This window comes from Bufo bufo, chromosome 2, assembly GCF_905171765.1.
Source record: "Bufo bufo chromosome 2, aBufBuf1.1, whole genome shotgun sequence".
NCBI lineage: Eukaryota > Metazoa > Chordata > Amphibia > Anura > Bufonidae > Bufo > Bufo bufo.
Window position 1 is genome coordinate 281,606,929 of NC_053390.1, and position 18,424 is coordinate 281,625,352.

The following is an 18,424-nucleotide window of genomic DNA, read 5'->3' on the forward strand; positions in this document are numbered from 1 at the left end:
TGGTGCAATTAGAAAGCCCTCATATGGCTATGGCGCAAAAAACAAGCCCTCATATGGCTATGTGAATGGATAAATAAAAAAGTTACGTCTCCGGGAAGGCAGAGAGTAGAAAAAACAAAAACAGAAAATCGTCATTTCAGGAAAGGGTTAAATGTATCAGGCAATGAAATGGTATATACACTAAAAGAGGGTGAGCATCTTAGAGAATTATTATATCGGGTATCCTATTGGATATTTGTTTTGCAATCTAGTGAACAGCAGGGTATGAGCAGGCGACATGACCTTATTCTCCAGTATCAAATGATGAACAAGGGTTAATAATAAGAGCAACTTTTGCAAAGTAACCCTTAGGCTCCATTCACATGTCCGCAATTCTGTTCCGCATTTTGCGGCACGGAATTGCGGACCCATTCATTTCTATGGGGCCGCACTATGTGCTGCCCGGATCCGGAATTGCGGATCCGCACTTTGGGGTCCGCAATTCTGTTCCCGAAAAAAATAGAACATGTCCTATTCTTGTCCGCAATTGCGGACAAGATTAGGCATTTTCTATTATAGTGCCGGCGATGTGCGGTCCGCAAAATGTGGAATGCACATTGCCAGTGTCCGTGTTTTGCGGATCCACAGATCCGCAAAACACTTACGGACGTTATAGGGTCCATTCACACATCAGTATTTTTCCTTACCAGATATTCGTCCTGTTTTTTTTGGATCAGTCTTTTTTCAAATGTACATCCGCATCCGTTCCGTTTTTCCGGAAAAAAAAAATGGGTGGCAGAAAAGATGTTGCTAGGGTACCAACAGAAAATAAAATGTTTTAAATCAGGGCACATGTGATAGAACAGGCGCCATTTTATTGTGCTTTTGGTGTCGTACAGAGCTGTGTGAGAAAACTCTGCTTGGCTGGCATTGATTTCTACCTATTCTAAGTGAACATCATGGCAGAAGACCTTCTGAATGAAGTATTATTTTGATGGATTCTTTCCTGGCTGGACGAAGAACCGGGGGGGAAGAGGAGACGGCAGTGGGTCCATCCCATTTGTTGCTCAATGCCTTCACAAAGGACAGTTCCATACTTTATACAATGAGCTGCGACAGGACCCCATGAAGTTTAAAAACTTTTGCCGCATGTCCATGGAAGCATTCGATCATCTGCTGGCCTGTCTTCATCCGGACCTGACTTTCATGGACACCAGGATGAGGTGCTGCATATCAGCTGAACAAAGATTGATTGTCACCTTGAGGTAAGTGAATGTTATCTTTTTACAAACTATATATTTAATATATAACTAAGAATAAAACTTTTTTGCTTCATTGCATTATGAGTTTCTCCTTGGGATTTCAACAATCTCTGAGATCGTCTGTCACACCTGCAAAGTGATCTGGCAGCGACTCAGAGAAGTGGTGATGCCCACCCCCAAGGCGGAAGATTGGCTTAGTATCGCTGAGGGATTTTACAAATCAGTGCAGTTTCCTAACTGCATTGGGGCACTGGACGGTAAGCATATCTGTGTGAAGAAGCCGCCTCGCTCAGGGTCCCGGTAGTTCAATTACAAACAATATTTTTCTGTGGTGCTGATTGCCTTGGCTGACAGTAATTACAGGTTTGTAATTGTGGATATCGGGGCCTATGGGAGCACTTCAGACGCCCGCATCTTTAGTGCTTCCAGAATGGGTGAACGGTTTCAGACAAACCAGCTTGCCCTGCCAGAGACCAGTAGACTTCCCGGATCTGCAGGTCCACCGGCTACATTTGTGATCGTGGCAGACGAAGGATTCGCATTGGCACCCCACCTGATGCGGCCCTTCCCTAGACGCGATCTGGATGACCGGAAGCGCATCTTCAACTATCGATTGACTCATGCCCGTCGGTATGTGGAGTGCGCTTTCGGAATACTGTCCACAAAGTGGAGAGTATTCCTGTGATGCATACAGATGAATCCGGACAATGCCACCCTGGTGATATAGGCTTGTGTACTGCTACGCAACTTCACCAGGATTCACGATGCCTCCACTGATGCAGAATTGGGCCTAAATATGACATCTCCTGTCATTTTAGACCTCAGCCGGCCTGGACGCCCTGGAACGGCTGGACTAGCTGTTTGGGAACTCTATGCCGAGTACTTCTGCAGTCCTGAGGGGGGGCATTGTCGTGGCAGTTGGACGCCATCCGTGGAAGATGTTGATTTCAGCTGGAATCTGGTTCTAAATTTGATCTAAAATTATATATTCTTAGTTTAGTTAGATCCCTTGTTGTTAGTTTAGATTAGTTTGTAAAGTATTTTATTGTGAGAAGAATGAATGATATCATTTTAGACATATGAATTACATCAAATTGTGTACATACACAGTGCGACATAGAATCAGACATTTACATAGAGAATTTGCAATAAATTTATACAGCAATAAATAATATCAAAATCAACAAGCGACATAAAGTGACTTCCTGAAATATGCGTGATCTACTGCCATTTTTAATCTGCATGGATAGTGTAAATTAGCGATAATCTGACTTTAATCTTCCAGTGAACGGCAGGTACGAACACCCTGCAAGGTCATCCTGTTACTCTTTTTTATTTCTTTTTATGTAAAGTCTCGGAATTTCTTCCAAGGCCCCCACACCTTGTCAAATAGGAGGGTATTATTAATCTCCCAATGCGCTATTTGTTCCATCCGAAACACCTGATCGCAACGGGCTAACCATTGAGGGATACTAGGCACTATTATCGACTTCCAGTTTGAAGCTATGAGGAGTCTGGCTACTGCCAAGAGGTGCTGATGTAAGCGGTTGGCATATGAAGAATGACAGTTCGGCGGTTTTAGACCTATAAGACAGTACTGTGGCAAAAGCGGAAGAGTTCCGCCTTGCAGCTTAGAAATAATGTCACATACTCCCAACCAGAAAGATTTCATTAGGTGGCAATCCCACCAAATGTGTAAGAATGAACCCTCAGTGTCTAAGCATCTCCAACACTTCGATGAGGAGGAGGGAAAGATCCTATGTAACCTTGTTGGGGAATAGTACCATCTAGTAATCATCTTGTAATAATTCTCTTGCAATTCCCTAGATATTTTGTTGGTTTGAGACAGCAATATTTTTATTTCGTCAGAAGAGAACTTAATAGTTAGATCTTTCTCCCAACTCTTAATAAAAGGGGGAGTAATTGTTTGGGGTGTTTCAAGTAGGGAGGTATAGATTTTGGAGATTTTCTTTTTTGGTTCATTTCTTCCTAAGATCATTTGTTCGAATTGGGTGGGGGTGGTCTGGCGCTGAAACAGTCTTCCTGAGGTGACTTTTAAAATGTGGGCGTACTAAAAATGGGTTAGATTCCCTAGTTGGGGATGCTCTAGGTCGACATCATCTCCCTCGTGGTGGGTACAAAAGATATCATGTATCGGGGTGGAATTCGCCTTAGGCCCGTCACCTAGCGTAGACCTAAATTCTGAGGTGGAATCCCACAAAACATCTCTAACCTGTAGTAATGGCGAGGTTTGCTCTGATATCAGTTTCCTCGAAACTCCCGCGAACCATACCTTGAGGGTATTGCGTGTAAGGGGGTTAGTTATTTGTCTCATGGTCTCCTGTCTAGACAGCTGTTTCGGGGTGTTGCCCCTCATCAGTGTGGAGTAGGATTCTCTGTTAGTTTAGATTAGGGACTTGCAAGAGAATGAGGACCCTTGACGTGGGCTTGCGGGCTGAGGTATTTTGTAAAATCCCAATTTATATAAAAAATTGGTGTAAATACCTTCTAATACCTTATTTCTAATTCCGTCTTATCAATTAAAATAATAATTTTAAATTATTTTAAAATACTTGTCCAGGTTCAGAGCTGAACGCGTCCATGTCCCATTGCTCTTAGAATTTTTAAGGGGATATGTCTGTGTTCATCTTTGAACTTGAACAACACATGACGTAATTAGAACCGCAATCCACAAAGATTAAAATTCTATGCAGACAAGGCAAGTATAAAACCTCTGCATTTTTAAAGAAGTACTTTCATGAGTCCCAAAAATCTGAAGAAAGTTGCAGGAAGAGTTGAGCGGCAACCAGGGATGTAAGTGCACTTACTATTATCCTGGGGACTGCTCCGTTCGCCCGCTCTTGGCCCCGTTACATTCTCTGGTCGCAACAACAGGGAGGAGACGCCAGTGTCTCGCCTTCTCTCTGAGATCAGCACTGTCCAATCGCAGCACTGGCAGTGAAGCTCTGCACTGCGATTGGACAGAGCTGCTGTCAGTGAGAAGGAATGCCCAGGGAAATAAGCTGATGTCTCCTCCCTGTTGTTCTGACTGGAAAATGTTACAGGGGCCAGAGCAGGCGAATGGAGCGGATCCCAGGAATAATAGTAAGTGCACTTAGATCCCTGGGTGCCGCTCTACACTTCCAGTGACTTAGTTCAGATTTTTGCACATGATGATCCTTTCCATCCGCCGCATGGACGTTACCCGTGCATTGGGGAACACAAATGGTGGTCCCAAATGCACGGAACGGCTGCATAACGGCCGTGTGCCTGAGGCCTCAGACTACAATCATTTTAATTAATGTTGAAAAATTATTTGATATTGGTGACCTACATAGATAATAGCTCATCAATATAAAATGCAATACTAAATTATTATTTTTTTTAGCTACTTTCATACTGGCATCAGGATGTTCTGACGAGATAACCGCCTGCCGAATCCGTGCAGAAGCTATACTACTGTGCTGCTAGATTTCGACTCCAGCCCCATTCACCAATGGTAATTGGCTGGAGTTAATGGGGCAAGAGCGCAAATTTTACGTCATGGTGGGCTAGCTTCAGAATGGATCCAGAAGTCTGATCCCCTGCCAGAAGAGTGAGACGGACTCTTCTGCCTCCGGTGTGAAAGCATAGCAAACTTCAATTAGAGAATAACAAGACAATATTTTAACGGTTGAATAAAAAAAATTATTTAACAAAAATTTTTTTTTTTAAAGATCATACAATTCCCTTGTAAAAGGGCGAGGGGTTTGATTAATTGGTGGGTCTGGTCGGGGCACCCGTGAACTGGGAATTGCTTCATTTATATGTCTATCCCGAACAACCTCCATTGTGTGAATGACCTCAATGGGTTCTTCTGGATGCTCATATAGGTTTAGCAATAAGGCCACAGTAGAAACACATCGTGATTGCAGTTCAGCAGACACAAGAGCTAAATAGTGCGCAAGACTTTTTAAAACCCTTTCCTCATGTGTATCAGACCGATTCCGATTTAGATATTCGAGAACCCGAGCCTCAATCAGGCCTCGAACATCTACCTCGGAATCGGCCGCTGGTCTGCGCCGTCGTCTACCTGCTGAAGGGCAAGCACGCTTATCCGAAACTGGATTCGTTTCTGCGATGGCCTCATTAGGTGGCGGCATTATCTCGTGTTTTGTCGGCTTTTCCACATTTAAAGATTGTTCAGGTGGAGCTTGAGATGCCTCTGAATGTGACGCTTCACCGCTGCCCTCTGGATTTAGTTTGTTGGGTTCAGACGAAAGATTGTCCACAGTGCTGTAGAATAAAGAATTTATTTTAATTTTTTAAAGGGATTCTGTCCTCTTTTTACCCTATAGAGATGCGCAATATACTTGTCCCATAGCTCTGTGTGGTTTTATTGAGTGTAAAAAATGATTTTATATACAGTCAGGTCCATAAATATTGGGACATCAACACAAGTCTTAGATTTTTGGCTCTATACACCACCACAATAGATTTGAAATGAAATGAACTAGATGTGCTTTAACTGCAGACTGTCAGCTTTAATTTGAGGGTATTTACATCCAAATCAGGTGAACGGTGTAGGAATTACAACAGTTTGCATATGTGCCTCCCACTTGTTAAGAGACCAAAAGTAATGGGACATAATAATCATAAATCAAACTTTCACTTTATAATACTTGGTTGCAAATCCTTTGCAGTCATTTACAGCCTGAAGTCTGGAACGCATAGACATCACCAGATGCTGGGTTTCATCCCTGGTGATGCTCTGCCAGGCTTCTACTGCAACTGTTCCTGCTTGTTCTTGGGGCATCTTCCCTTCAGTTTTGTCTTCAGCAAGTGAAATGCGTGCTCAACCGGATTCAGGTCAGGTGATTGACTTGGCCATTGCATAACATTCCACTTCTTTCCCTTAAAAAACTCTTTGGTTGCTTTTGCAGTATGCTTTGGGTCATTGTCCATCTGCACTGTGAAGTGCCGCCTGATGAGTTCTGAAGCATTTGGCTCAATATGAGCAGATAATATTGCCCGAAACACTTCAGAATTCATCCTGCTGCTTTTGTCAGCAGTCACATTATCAATAAATGCAAGAGAACCAGTTCCATTGGCAGCCAAACATGCCTTCGCCATGACACTACCACCACCATGCTTCACTGATGAGGTGGTATGCTTAGGATCACGAGCAGTTCCTTTCCTTCTCCATACTCTTCTCTTCCCATCACTTTGGTACAAGTTGATCTTGGTCTCATCTGCCCATAGGATGTTGTTCCAGAACTGTGAAGGCTTTTTTTAGATGTCGTTTGGCAAACTGTAATCCTGTTTTAGATGCTCACCAATGGTTTACATCTTGTGATGAACCCTCTGTATTCACTCTGGTGAAGTCTTCTCTTGATTGTTGACTTTGACACACATGCACCTACCTCCTGGAGAGTGTTCTTGATCTAGCCAACTGTTGTGAAGGTTGTTTTTTTCACCAGGGAAAAATTATTCGGTCATCCACCACAGTTGTTTTCCGTGGTCTTCCGGGTCTTTTGGTGTTGCTGAGCTCACCGGCGCGTTCCTTCTTTTTAAGAATGATCTAAACAGTTGTTTTGGCCACGCCTAATGTTTTTGCTATCTCTCTGATGTTTTTTTTTTGTTTTTTCAGCCTAATGATGGCTTGCTTCACTAATAGTGACAGCTCTTTGGATCTCATCTTGAGAGTTGACACCAACAGATTCCAAATGCAAATAGCACACTTGAAATGAACTCTGGACCTTTTATCTGCTCATAGCGGGGGGCACAAATGCAAACTGTTGTAATGCCTACACCGTTCACGTGATTTGGATGTAAATACCTTCAAATTAAAGCTGACAGTCTGCAGTTAAAGCACATCTTGTTTGTTTAATTTCAAATCCATTGCGGTGGTGTATAGAGCCAAAAATAAAAAAATTGTGTCGATGTCCCAATATTAATGGACCTGACTGTATGTCCTCTAGGAGGCATTGACACTAGGTAAAAGCTGTTAGCTCCTCCCCTGGCAGCTATACCCCCTCCAGCCTGGAGAGAAAGCTTCAGTTTATGCACAAGCAGTAGGAGAAGCAAGCCAACCAACGAAAAAACATGGATCATCAACCATGCCAAGGACCCAACGGGGTTCCAATCAGCAACTGCCACAACTGTGGCCGAACAATACTGGGTGGGTGCTATGTCCCCCAATGAAGAGCGAGAAAGAGATTTTACTGGTAAGTTTTACAAAAATCTAATTTTCTCGCCAATATCCATTGGGGGACACAGGAACCGTGGGACGTCCAAAAGCAGTCCACAGGGAGGGAAAATACCACAGACCCATGGAGGCAAGCGTCCCTGCAGGCATCTAAGAAACTGCCGCCTGCAAGACCATGCGGCCCAAGGCAGCGTCTACCGATGCATAAGTATGCACCTGGTAAAATTTTGTGAATGTGTGTAAGGAGGACCAAGTAGCCGCCTTACACAACTGTGCAGCCGAGGCGCGATTCCTCCGAGCCCAAGATGCGCCCAGCGCTCTGGTGGAGTGAGCCGTGACACCTAAGGGCGGAACCCTGCCCCGGGCGCGGTATGCCTTTGCAATTGCAGCCCGAATCCACCTTGGAGGCCGCCAATCCCTTGTGAGAACCCTCCGGAATGACAAAAAGGGAGTCCGTACGGCGGAAGGGACCGGAGGCTGCTAAATAAATCTTCAGAACTCTGACAACATCCAAATGGTGTAACTCCCTTTTCTTATGGTGTGAAGGAGAGGGACACAGTGAGGGAAGGACAATTTCCTCGTTGATATGGAAGTCAGTGACCACCTTCGGAAGAAAGGAAGGAACGGGCCGGAGAACTGCTTTATCCTTATGAAGAACCAGGAAGGGTTCTCTGCAAGAGAGCGCCGCCAACTCGGACACCCGTCTTATGGATGTGATAGCTACAAGGAAAACTACTTTCCAGGTCAGGAGTCAGAGTGAAATCTCACGCAAGGGCTCAAAGGGGGAAGCCTGGAGCGCTGAGAGGACTAAATTCAGATCCGAAGGTGGTAAAGGTACAGAGGAACTTACAGGAAGGTTCTTACAGGGCCCAGGGGGGCCAGAGGGCGCTGGAAAAGGATAGAAAGCGCCGACACCTGACCCTTCAGAGAACTAAGGGCCAGACCAAGGTCCAACCCTGATTGAAGAAAGGACAGAACCGTGGGGGGAGAAAAACGAAGTGGTGGAATGTTTCGGCTTTCACAGAAACCCAGGAAGGACCTCCAAGTCCTGTAATAGATCCTGGACGATGCAGGCTTCCTGGCCTGAATCATAGTGCGGATGACATCTGCCGAAAAACCACTTTGCGTCAGAATAGCGGTTTCAATGGCCACGCCGTCAAATGAAGAGACCTTAAATGCTAATGGAAGACTGGTCCCTGCGAAAGAAGGTCGTCTGAGTGGTAGTGTCTAAGGGACGTCTCCTAGAAGGAGAACGAGGTCGGCGTGCCACACGCGACAAGGATCGTTGGAATGCCCTAAATCCTGATTTTCCGTAGAACCCTGGGTAGGAGGGGGAAACACGTAAAGGAGGGAGAACCCCTGCCAAGGCGTCCACGCCGCAAGCTTCCGGATCTCTTGCTTGGGAGAGGAAGGTGGGAAGTTTTCGATTGAGTCTTGAGGCCATCAAGTTCATGTCTGAGCAACCCCAACGTAGACAGATCGCCGCGAATACCTCTGGGTGGAGGGACCACTCACCCGGATTGATTGTCATCCTGCTGAGGAAGTCCACAGTCCAGTTCTCCACATCCAGGATGTAGATTGCTGAAATTGCTGGTACGTGGGCCTCCGCCCACCGTAAGATTTTGGCAGATTCCTGCATCACCGCAAAGCTGCGTGTTCCTCCTGGTGGTTGATGTATGCCACCGCCGTGGCGTTGTCTGACTGAACTTTGACCGGGCGACCCCTCAGGAGGTGGGTCCAGTGTCGAAGGGATAAAAGAATCGCCCTGAGCTCCAGGACATTAATCAGAAGTTTGGACTCCGACCGAGACCATGTGCCTTGGACTGTCCTGGGAGGGAACACTCCTCCCCAACCTTGCAGACTGGCGTCTGTGGTAACAACCGTCCAGGATATTGGAAGGAAGGACCATCCCAGAACTGGAACCGATAGCCACCAACAGAGGGACGACCTCACTTGAGGAGAGAGGCGGATGGGACAGTCCAGACTCGGACGATTTGTCCCAGGAGGACAGGATCGCTCTCTGGAATGTGCGAGTGGAACTGGGTAAAGGGAATCGCCTTGAAACAGGCGACTATCTTCCCTAACGTCCTCATGCAGAGGCGAATCGACGGAAGCCTGCAGTTGAGAAGAACCCTCACCGAGCGGTGTAAGGCCAGTTGTTTGTCCGGAGGAAGGCGAACTTGTGCCGCTTCCATGTCCCAGAAGCATACCCAGAAATACCAGTTGTCTGCAGGGAGTCAGAGATGACTTCTGAAGATTGACAAACGTGCAAGGGCTTCCAGCGTGATCTTTACGCTGCTCGACACCGGAGCGAAAGAGGGAGCCTTGATGAGGATGTCGTCCAGATAAGGCATAAGGAAGATGCCTCTGGAATGGAGCAGGGCGAGAAGAGGGGCCAGAATTTTTGTGAAGACCCGAGGCGCAGTTGCCAGCTTAAACGGGAGGGCGACAAACTGGTAATGATAGTCTGCAATTTCAAACCTCAGGAAGCGCTGAAAAAACCTGTCTGGGGGGCAGGGACGAGAACTCGATCGCATATTCTGAGGATACAATCTCGAGTGCCCAAGCGTCGGCGACGTGGGTCCGCCATACGTCCTGGAAGAGGAGGAGGCGGCCCCCCACCCTGTTGGGTGGGGGCGCACCTTCAGGCTGAGGATTGCTTAGCCGCAGAAGGTCGAGTGGCCTGAGTCCAGGGACTACCGGCTTTTTGCGTCGATCTTGGGAAGAAAACCCGCCCACCCCCATGTGGAAGAGCTCGGGAACTAGCGAATCGACGAAAAGGCCTACCACGTGAGGAACCTGACCTAGCGTGAGAGGCACGATTCGCTCTGGGTTGGGGGAGATGGGTGCTCTTGCCTCCTGTGGCCTCGGAAATAATTTTGTCCAGCCGGGTACCAGAGACAGGCGAAGGGAAGTCCGGTTAGAGAACACTTGGAAGTCGCGTCCGCTGCCCACACCTTCAGCCAGAGCTCGCGGCGTAAGGTGACTGCAAACGCTGAAGAGCGCACAATGAGGGCACCTGCGTCCAAGGACGCTTCGCAGAGGAACTTCCCGGCCTGGGTGATCAGCTGTGCCAAGGATCGGAGATCCTGAGCAGGTACCTCAGATACCAAGTCCTGGTCCAGCTGGCTGCCCCACTCAGAGATTGCCTTTGCCACCCACGCAAAGGCGAACACGGGCCTAAGGGCTGACCCTGTAGCTGCAAAGAGGGACTTCGTCAAGGTTTCCATCCGACGGTCTTCAGGGGTCTGAAGGGAGAATCCATCAGCTACAATAGCCCTATTTTTTGCTAGCCGTGCCACTGGTGGGTCGACCTTAAGAGGGGATGCCCACGTGGACACACAATCCGCTGGGAATGGATATAGAATATCAAGCTTTTTAGGGGTGGAAAAACACATGTCTGGATGATCCCAAGCCTTAGAAACCACCGCCGAAAAATCAATATGGCGAGGAAACACCTTCGAGGCCTGTTTTGGACAAAAAAAGGATACACCCTGTTGGTCAGTGGAGGATCATCCTGCACCTGGAAGGTGTCACGGATGGCAGCAATGAGGCCATCTACAGTGGAGGCAACTTGGAAGGCTGCTCCGTATCCATGTCCAAATCATAATTCTCTACCTCTCCTTCGGACGGCACGTCCCCAGAAGAAAAACCTGAGTGAGATCTTGCACAGGGTGGAGAGGGAGAAGCATCAGAGGAAGAAACGTGTTCTACTCTGGGACGCTTTTGTGATTGCCGTGCGATGACAGATTCACCAGAGGGAAGTGACCTAGGGGAGTCACCCGAGCAAGAAGCTCTGGGGGGTGCATCCGAGGGAGCTTCCTGAACGCTGTGGCAGGAAGAGAAGGCCCCGCCCCCTCAGGTCCCGCGGCAGTGCGCGCCGATCAGTAGCCCCAACAGCGCCGCCCAAACTGTAACCCCTGCAGCACCTGTATAGATTGTGATGGCGCTCCGCCAGCAGGCAGCCCTGGAAAGCCGATGTGGAGTGCCACCCTGTAAGCGGGAGAGGAGGTAATAGACTTGTGCCGCTTCCTCTCCTATGAGTCCTGGACCGAGCGCCCGAGATAAGTCCCTCCCCCTCCCAACCCAAATGTACTCCTCTGTTCACCGGGAATGGCTCAAGGTGTCTAAAAAAATCATCCCCCGCCGGTCGAGTCACACAGGAGACCGGAGAGTACCTCTTCTAGGGAGGGAGGGGGTCGAAGGCCGGGAGCAGGCATTACTTATCTGTCCTGCCACCATCTTCACCCTTCCTCTTCTCCAGCAGGGTCACCCCTTCAGCTACTGGCACCGTAGTGGCAGGTCACTGGAAGAGGGACTTGGATGGGTGACCCTTCCGCTGGCAGGAGGAGCTAACAGCTTTTACCTAGTGTCAACGCCTCCTAAAGGACATAGCTATACCCACGGTTTCTGTGTCCCCCAATGAATATGTGCGAGTAATATTAGTAGTTTCACTTTTTCCCCCTTAGGTTATGTTTTTGACCTAAAATGATGTAGGGAAGAACAGATCTCTCAGGGTCCCAATAGTGAATTGCAAACAAAATACTAAACAAAATGTTTCAGGATCTCCCTCATCCACGCATATAGGTAACGTTTCACACATTTAGTCACTGTACTTTCACACAATTTCATTTCATTTAATAGAGAACGGTGTAACTAGCAAATTTCTAAATTGCTTCACATAAAAAATATGCCTGCATCCACCTGAAAAAAGCTGTAAAGTCATGGCCACTACGAGTCTCACTTCCACCTAATTTAAAATCCACTGCCTCTTGTTAGATAAGATCTGTCCCTAGTAACAGAGACACAGTAGATGGTACACAGAAAGTGGGGGAATGTCAGAGTTTGCTGAGCCTGATAAAAGAGCTGCTTCTACACTGCTTCCAAAGACAACAGAAGCCTCCTGTGTGTCTGTAAGTGTGATTTTTCCCTCCTTATCTGTTCTGTGAGCTCCAGAGCTGAAAACAAACACACAAGGAAGTAATGGAAAGGACATCACAGAAGTACAGTGCTGGCAGATTCCACAGAAGGGAGACACCCCCTGCTTGTGAGAGAACTGCATCTAGCTGTGCAGCTGAAGAGAGGAATATGGTTGAGGAAGACATTAGGGAATCCCAAAAAGACTTGTTTCATTACAGTAGCAAAAGCACAGCCATAATGAAACCTTTTTTGGAAAACTCAGGTACACTTTAAGGCTAGTTTCATACTAGAGCTAAAAATCTTCTGGCAGGCTGTTCCGGCAGAAGAACAGCCTGCTGGAATTCATCGTATATGGCATAACCGGATACTACGTTTCCCTGTCTGAGCCCATTGACTATAATTGAACCTAGTGGGGATCTGGCTTGTTTCTGGCATTAGTGCTGGGATTCAGCTGGACAAAAAAAAGTTGCTTGCTAAAACTAGCCTAACATGCATGTTTTTACTGACACTCCGGCAAGTTTACACACTCTTATGCATTCCTTTTACAATTAGCATAATTTTATACGTAAAAGGGTTTTCAGAGATTTTTTTTTTACTGATCAGTGGGGGTCTGACACCTGGGACCCCTGCTGATTAGCTGTTTGAGAAGGCACCAGTGCTCCTCAGCCATGTGACACATGAACGTGTCGTCACTAGGCCTAGGAAAAGCAGAGAGAAGGCCGCAGAGCTCAGAGGAGAGCTGGTGCCTTCTCAAACAGCTGATTGGTAGGTGTCCTGGGTTCCAGATCCCGGAGTTTGATGGCTGTCCCGCGAGGGGTGTGGCATGTCTCACTCTCAACTGTCTCTGCTAGGGACGAAAAGACAGTTGAGTGCAATGGTGAAGCAGGGAGCTGTACGTTCCCTGCTTTACCATTCAACTGTCGGCGCTCTCATCGCGCCTGCACTGCTGATTAACAGAGCGCCGGGGAATGATGAGGATTCCCTGATCCCTGGGCTATTGTGCTCAGCGCAGCAGACATGATGTCACTTTATTGTACCTGTTGCTGCCCATGTCAGACCTCAGATAAGACCCCCATATTAGATCAAACCCCCCATGTCAGACCTCAGATCAGATGCTCATCAGAAATAAAATAAATAAATTCACTTACCTCTCCTGCTTTAGTTGCTACTCTCCAGCTCCGGTGGTCTCTCCTGCAGTCACGCTTCCTCATCTTCTCTGGGACCATGCTGTACTGTGACCTGACTGCATGCAGCGTCAAGTCTACGTCCTGATGCTGTACGCAGTCAGGACAGTGCAGCACAGTGCCTGGGGGAAGACCAGGGAGAGGAGAGTACCGGCATCGCTTAACTCCCCACGACTCCTGCATACTAGTGACTGCTTCCAAAATGGAAGCGCTCAATAGTATTCGCGTTGTAAGACCCATTTTCCCCCAGCTATTGGGGGAGGGAAAAAGTGTGTCTTATAAAGCGGAAAATATGGTATATATTGTATAATAAATATTATCTTTTCTTATAATTCTGCCGGTGATGATAATGAGATCTCAGCTAAGAAGTGATCCCCACAGAACATTAAACAGGGAGATTTATCATCTCCATTGCACCTGAAAAGTGGTGTAAAAAGTTGCAAACTGTGTTTGCAACTTTTTTTTTTAAATGTTGCATCTCCTAGTTTTTACACCGCCCTCTCCACGTTTCCTAAGTGGGCGTGGCAAGGGGGCATGGACAGCAGCTGCAAATTTATTTTAATTTACGCCAGTTTTGTAGCACAAATTAAGCTAGAAATCTACGGCAGCTCTGAGCTGTCATAGATTTCTGTTTAGGCGCATGAAATGCCAGATGACGTGCCTAATTTACGACGAGGCCTGAACCTCATCATAAATTAAGTGCATCCTCCGCCAGTGCAGGGCATATCAAGACCAGCACAGAAAGAGTCGGTCTTGATAAATCTCCCCCAAAGTGTCTATTATAATTGGCTTATTGGCCAGACTAAAAACTACTAGATTTCATAATTTTTTATATACAGATAGTGACAGAGAAAATAAAACTAAATGACCATAAATTCTTAAATATGTTTAACATTTTTTGATGACATATCCCATTTAAAGGGGTTTCCCAGTAAACAACATTTATCATCTATCCCACAGGAGAGGTGATAAATGCATAGTCTTCGTGGTCAACTGCCGGGACTCTCACTGATCACGAGAACAGGGGCGTCTGAATCCTCTGTGTGAATGGAGAGTAGTCTACATGCGTGACCACCGATCCATGGCACTGACAGAGATAGCTTAGTACAGTCACCCTACAATTAGAGGATGGTATTGTATATGTGTGAAGAATGAGTAACATGTTAAAATGTCTTTCTGGCTACTTATTTATTCGCTCTCCTCGTTCAGCCTGATCTTAATACTTGTGGTTCACATAATAACATTAATGTAGAACTGTTACATGATTACAACTGTGCGTATAAAAACGTATTGTTATGCCTTATTCACACAGTCAGTTTTCGGTCAGTGATTTCCTTCAGTGATTGTGAGCCAAAACCAGGTGCAGGTCAAAAATGAGGAACAGGTGGAAATCTTTCCCTTATACTTTACGTCTGTGGGGGCTCCAATCCTGGTTTTGGCTCACAAGTAGTGCTGAGTGAATCAAGCTTCGGATCCTAGATTTGCTCAAAACTTCCTTTTAATGCTGTACGGAGACCCGTCTCCGTACAGCATTAAAATGTATGGGCTCCGGCGAGGCGAAGTGATACTTCTGTGAATAATTTAAATTTTTTAACTTTAAAACCATTGTAAAACATGGATCCGAAGTTGGTTTCGGTACCGAAGCAGACTTCGGATCCATGTTTTACAATGGTTTTAATGTTGAAAAATCAAATTCCGAAGTTATTCACTGAAGTCCCGCAAGGCTTTGGTGATAACTCGCTTCGCCTGGCTGGAGCCCAAAAATTTGAATACTGTATGGAGATGAATTTCCATATAGCATTCAAACAAAGTTTTGAACGAATCGGCTTCAGATCAAGGATGGGCTCCAGGGAGGTGAAGTGAGTTATCACTGAAGTTTTGCGAGACTTCGGATGAATGTCAGCCATCGATTTTTAAACTTTCAAACCATTTTAAAACATGGATCCAAATAAGGTAGACTTCAGATCCATGTTTTTAAATGGTTTTAAATGTTGACAAATCAAATCCCGAAGTTTTTCACCGAAGTCCCGCGAGAAAACTCACTTTGCCTCGCCAGAGCCCATAAGTTTAAATGCTGCACGGAGACGAATCTCCGTACAGCATTCAAACGAAGTTTTGAACTAATTGACTTCAGATCTAGGAAGACTACTCACAATCATTTGTGGAAATCAATGACCAAAACACTGATGTGTGAATAAGACTAGGGTTACACGACGACATGTGTCGCGCGACTTCTTGTCGTTGAAAAGACGCGAGACAATTTTTATAATGATTTTCAATTGTGTCGCACTGCGAAATGCTGCTACTGCGACACGATAGTCGCAAATAAGCCATCCAAGCTGGATTTTTGTGTGACTGTTGCGTCACAGTATGTCACAGTTCAACACCATTGACTACGATTATAAAAAAAAATCATGCAACATTGGTGCGTTGCAATGTAGTTGTACCCTTTCTGTCGAAGTGTAGCCCTAGCCCAAGGTTGCTGGCACACAGCGCAGAAGACCAGGGTTTAATGAGGCTTCTATACCAGCTAAATTGAAAACTGCATCCTGAATTCATGTCAGAACTGCACTGTGTGCCAGCACCTAATGCATTAGCTTGCTACTACCTCCCAGAATGGATTGAATGATTGATCTGGGGGGGTGTGGAGAGGTAATAAAATTACATATTTGGGTCAAAGTGCATTGTGGAAAGTAGCAGCTTGTGAACCATTTGCATCATCTTACATATTTTGTCACGAAGGTTTAAAACAAACATGTAATAAATCTATGGGCATAAAAAGTAATAAGACAGTTGACAAGAAATACACTGTTTAGCATAATGCAGATGGAGGGACATTTACTAAAGTGTTATTGTGGTGTAAAAAAAGTGTCAAATTATGGTGCACATTATAATTGCGCAATAATTTGCGACTTTTCACTTGTCTTGTCACTTTTTAAAAGTGGCAAGAAAAGTGGGTGGGGGTTAGTATAAGGGGGTGCGGCCAAAGCTCCATGAACTGCCTGGAAATGCACCAAATTTATTAAAAGGCCTGTGACTCCCGTCTCAGTATATCTCCCCCATGGTTTCAGTAACTTGTGCCCCACAGTAAACACTGAGCACTTTTTAAGTACATTCTTGAAAGGCACCTATTGGCAAAGTTTGGTAGCAGTTCTCAAGCTCAGTCTGGATGGCAAGTTGAAGGACGTCTATACTAAGCGTAATCACAGTGTCTATTGGCATCAAGCAATGTCTTCCTGACTTAATGTCAGCTGGCAGGCGTGTTTTCCATAGTTGATAACAGTCTTGTTAGCTGGGCTCGTTGAACTGGTGTAATCTGCTGGGTCATGTGAACAATACAGTCCATTGTAATTTCCGGGTTTGCTAGGACCAGACTGTAGAAGGCAAAAGAAACAAACATTTAGACCATTATTTAGAAAAACAAAAACAAACATAAACCCTATGTTTCTGGTACCCAACCTTCATAAAACATTTCAATAAGGGTACTTTCACAGTAGCGGCAGGACGGATCCGACAGGCTGTTCACCCTGTCGGATCTGTCCTACCGCTATTTTGCCATGCCGCCGCTCTGTCCCTATTGACCATAATGGGGACGGGGGCGGAGCTCCGGCGCAGCATGGCAGTTCGCGACGAGAGGCCGCCGGACTAAAAAGTCGGACATGCAGTACTTTTAGTCCAGGGGCCTTTCGCCGTGCACTGCCGTGCTGCGCCAGAGCTCCGCCCCCATTATAGTCAATGGGGACGGAGCGACAGTCCGGCGAAATAGCGGCAGGACGGATCAGACAGGGTGAACAGCCTGTCGGATCCGTCCTGCCGCTAGTGCGAAAATAGCCTAATCTGGACAAAGTTACATTATCTCACTGCAGCAGTAATGAAGATCCCCCAACCAGATACACTGCAACAGCATTTATCTCACACTCACCCTCGGATATGCTTCATAGCATAGTCCCTCTTCAAGTACTTTATGTTCTCCCGGATAGCAGATCTTGCACCGTCTTCCTCTTGTAGATGTTTCTCCAGCCACTCCACCACCACTTGGTTATTGTCCCACAAATATGCCTTGAGAGCAGAAAAAGAAAACGCTGATTTACAGTAGCTGTTGATCCTCTAATTTACAAAAAAATAAATCTAACTCCTTTACACAACAAAGGCTTTGTTGTGCTCCTAAACTGCATCTGAACTAAAAACATAAAGGCATCCGAGCCAAGTCTTATAGCGTACCTCCAATTATAATGTCATTTACAAAATTCATCTGAGGCCTTATTCACGTGTCAGTGTTCTGCATCAGTGATTGTTGTGACCCAAAACCAGATGAGGGTCGAAATTATTATTTATTTGTGCTTGCTGTACTCAAGAATAAACGATTGTCACAGCTTTTAAGACCTGTGCTGGTTTTTACTTTGTGGATAGGCAAAAATGTGTTTTCACCATTAAAACTGCAAATCTTCAGCATCCATTGCTGCTAATGTTTGGACTTTATTTTATCGACACCATCTAAGGGAAAATGAAGTCATTTCCGTTCCCTTAGGTCCCAGGCTGCCAAGAGTGAGATTACATGAATTTGCTTGGCAGCACAGCAAATAGCCACAAACTATCCAGGCTACATTTGGCTAGTGTGAAGCATAGGGAGGAAAGTATGAGAAGTATGCAGACACTGCAGAATAGGCAAATCTCGGACAGCAGCAGGCCCTTTATCTCAAGCTATGTTTGCAGTGTGAAACCAGGAGTGAGGACCCTGCAACTGGCCACTCCCTGCGGACAGTGAAGTCATCAGAGTCCGTTTCCAGCACCTCAAAGCACATTGGATAGGGATTCCTAGAGGGAGAAGGTGGGATCGTAGACCCAACAACTATACTGTGCAATGAAGGTCTGGCTGAACAAAGCAAGGAGAA

General features: G+C 46.1%; 1 protein-coding gene across 4 annotated transcripts in view; it reads right to left on the reverse strand.

Annotated features, from left to right (window-relative positions):
* Positions 1-15,179: 15,179 nt before the first annotated feature.
* ACACB (acetyl-CoA carboxylase beta) overlaps positions 15,180-18,424 on the reverse strand; it is a 226,043-nt gene continuing 222,798 nt past the window's right edge. For all 4 annotated transcript variants that reach the window (XM_040416600.1, XM_040416598.1, XM_040416599.1 and 1 more), the window contains 2 exons: positions 17,455-17,591; positions 15,180-16,906 (listed from right to left, as the gene is read on the reverse strand). In XM_040416600.1, coding sequence (XP_040272534.1) covers positions 16,780-16,906; positions 17,455-17,591 — 264 coding nt within the window. In that variant the 3' untranslated portion in view covers positions 15,180-16,779. The remainder of the gene's footprint in view (positions 16,907-17,454; positions 17,592-18,424) is intronic.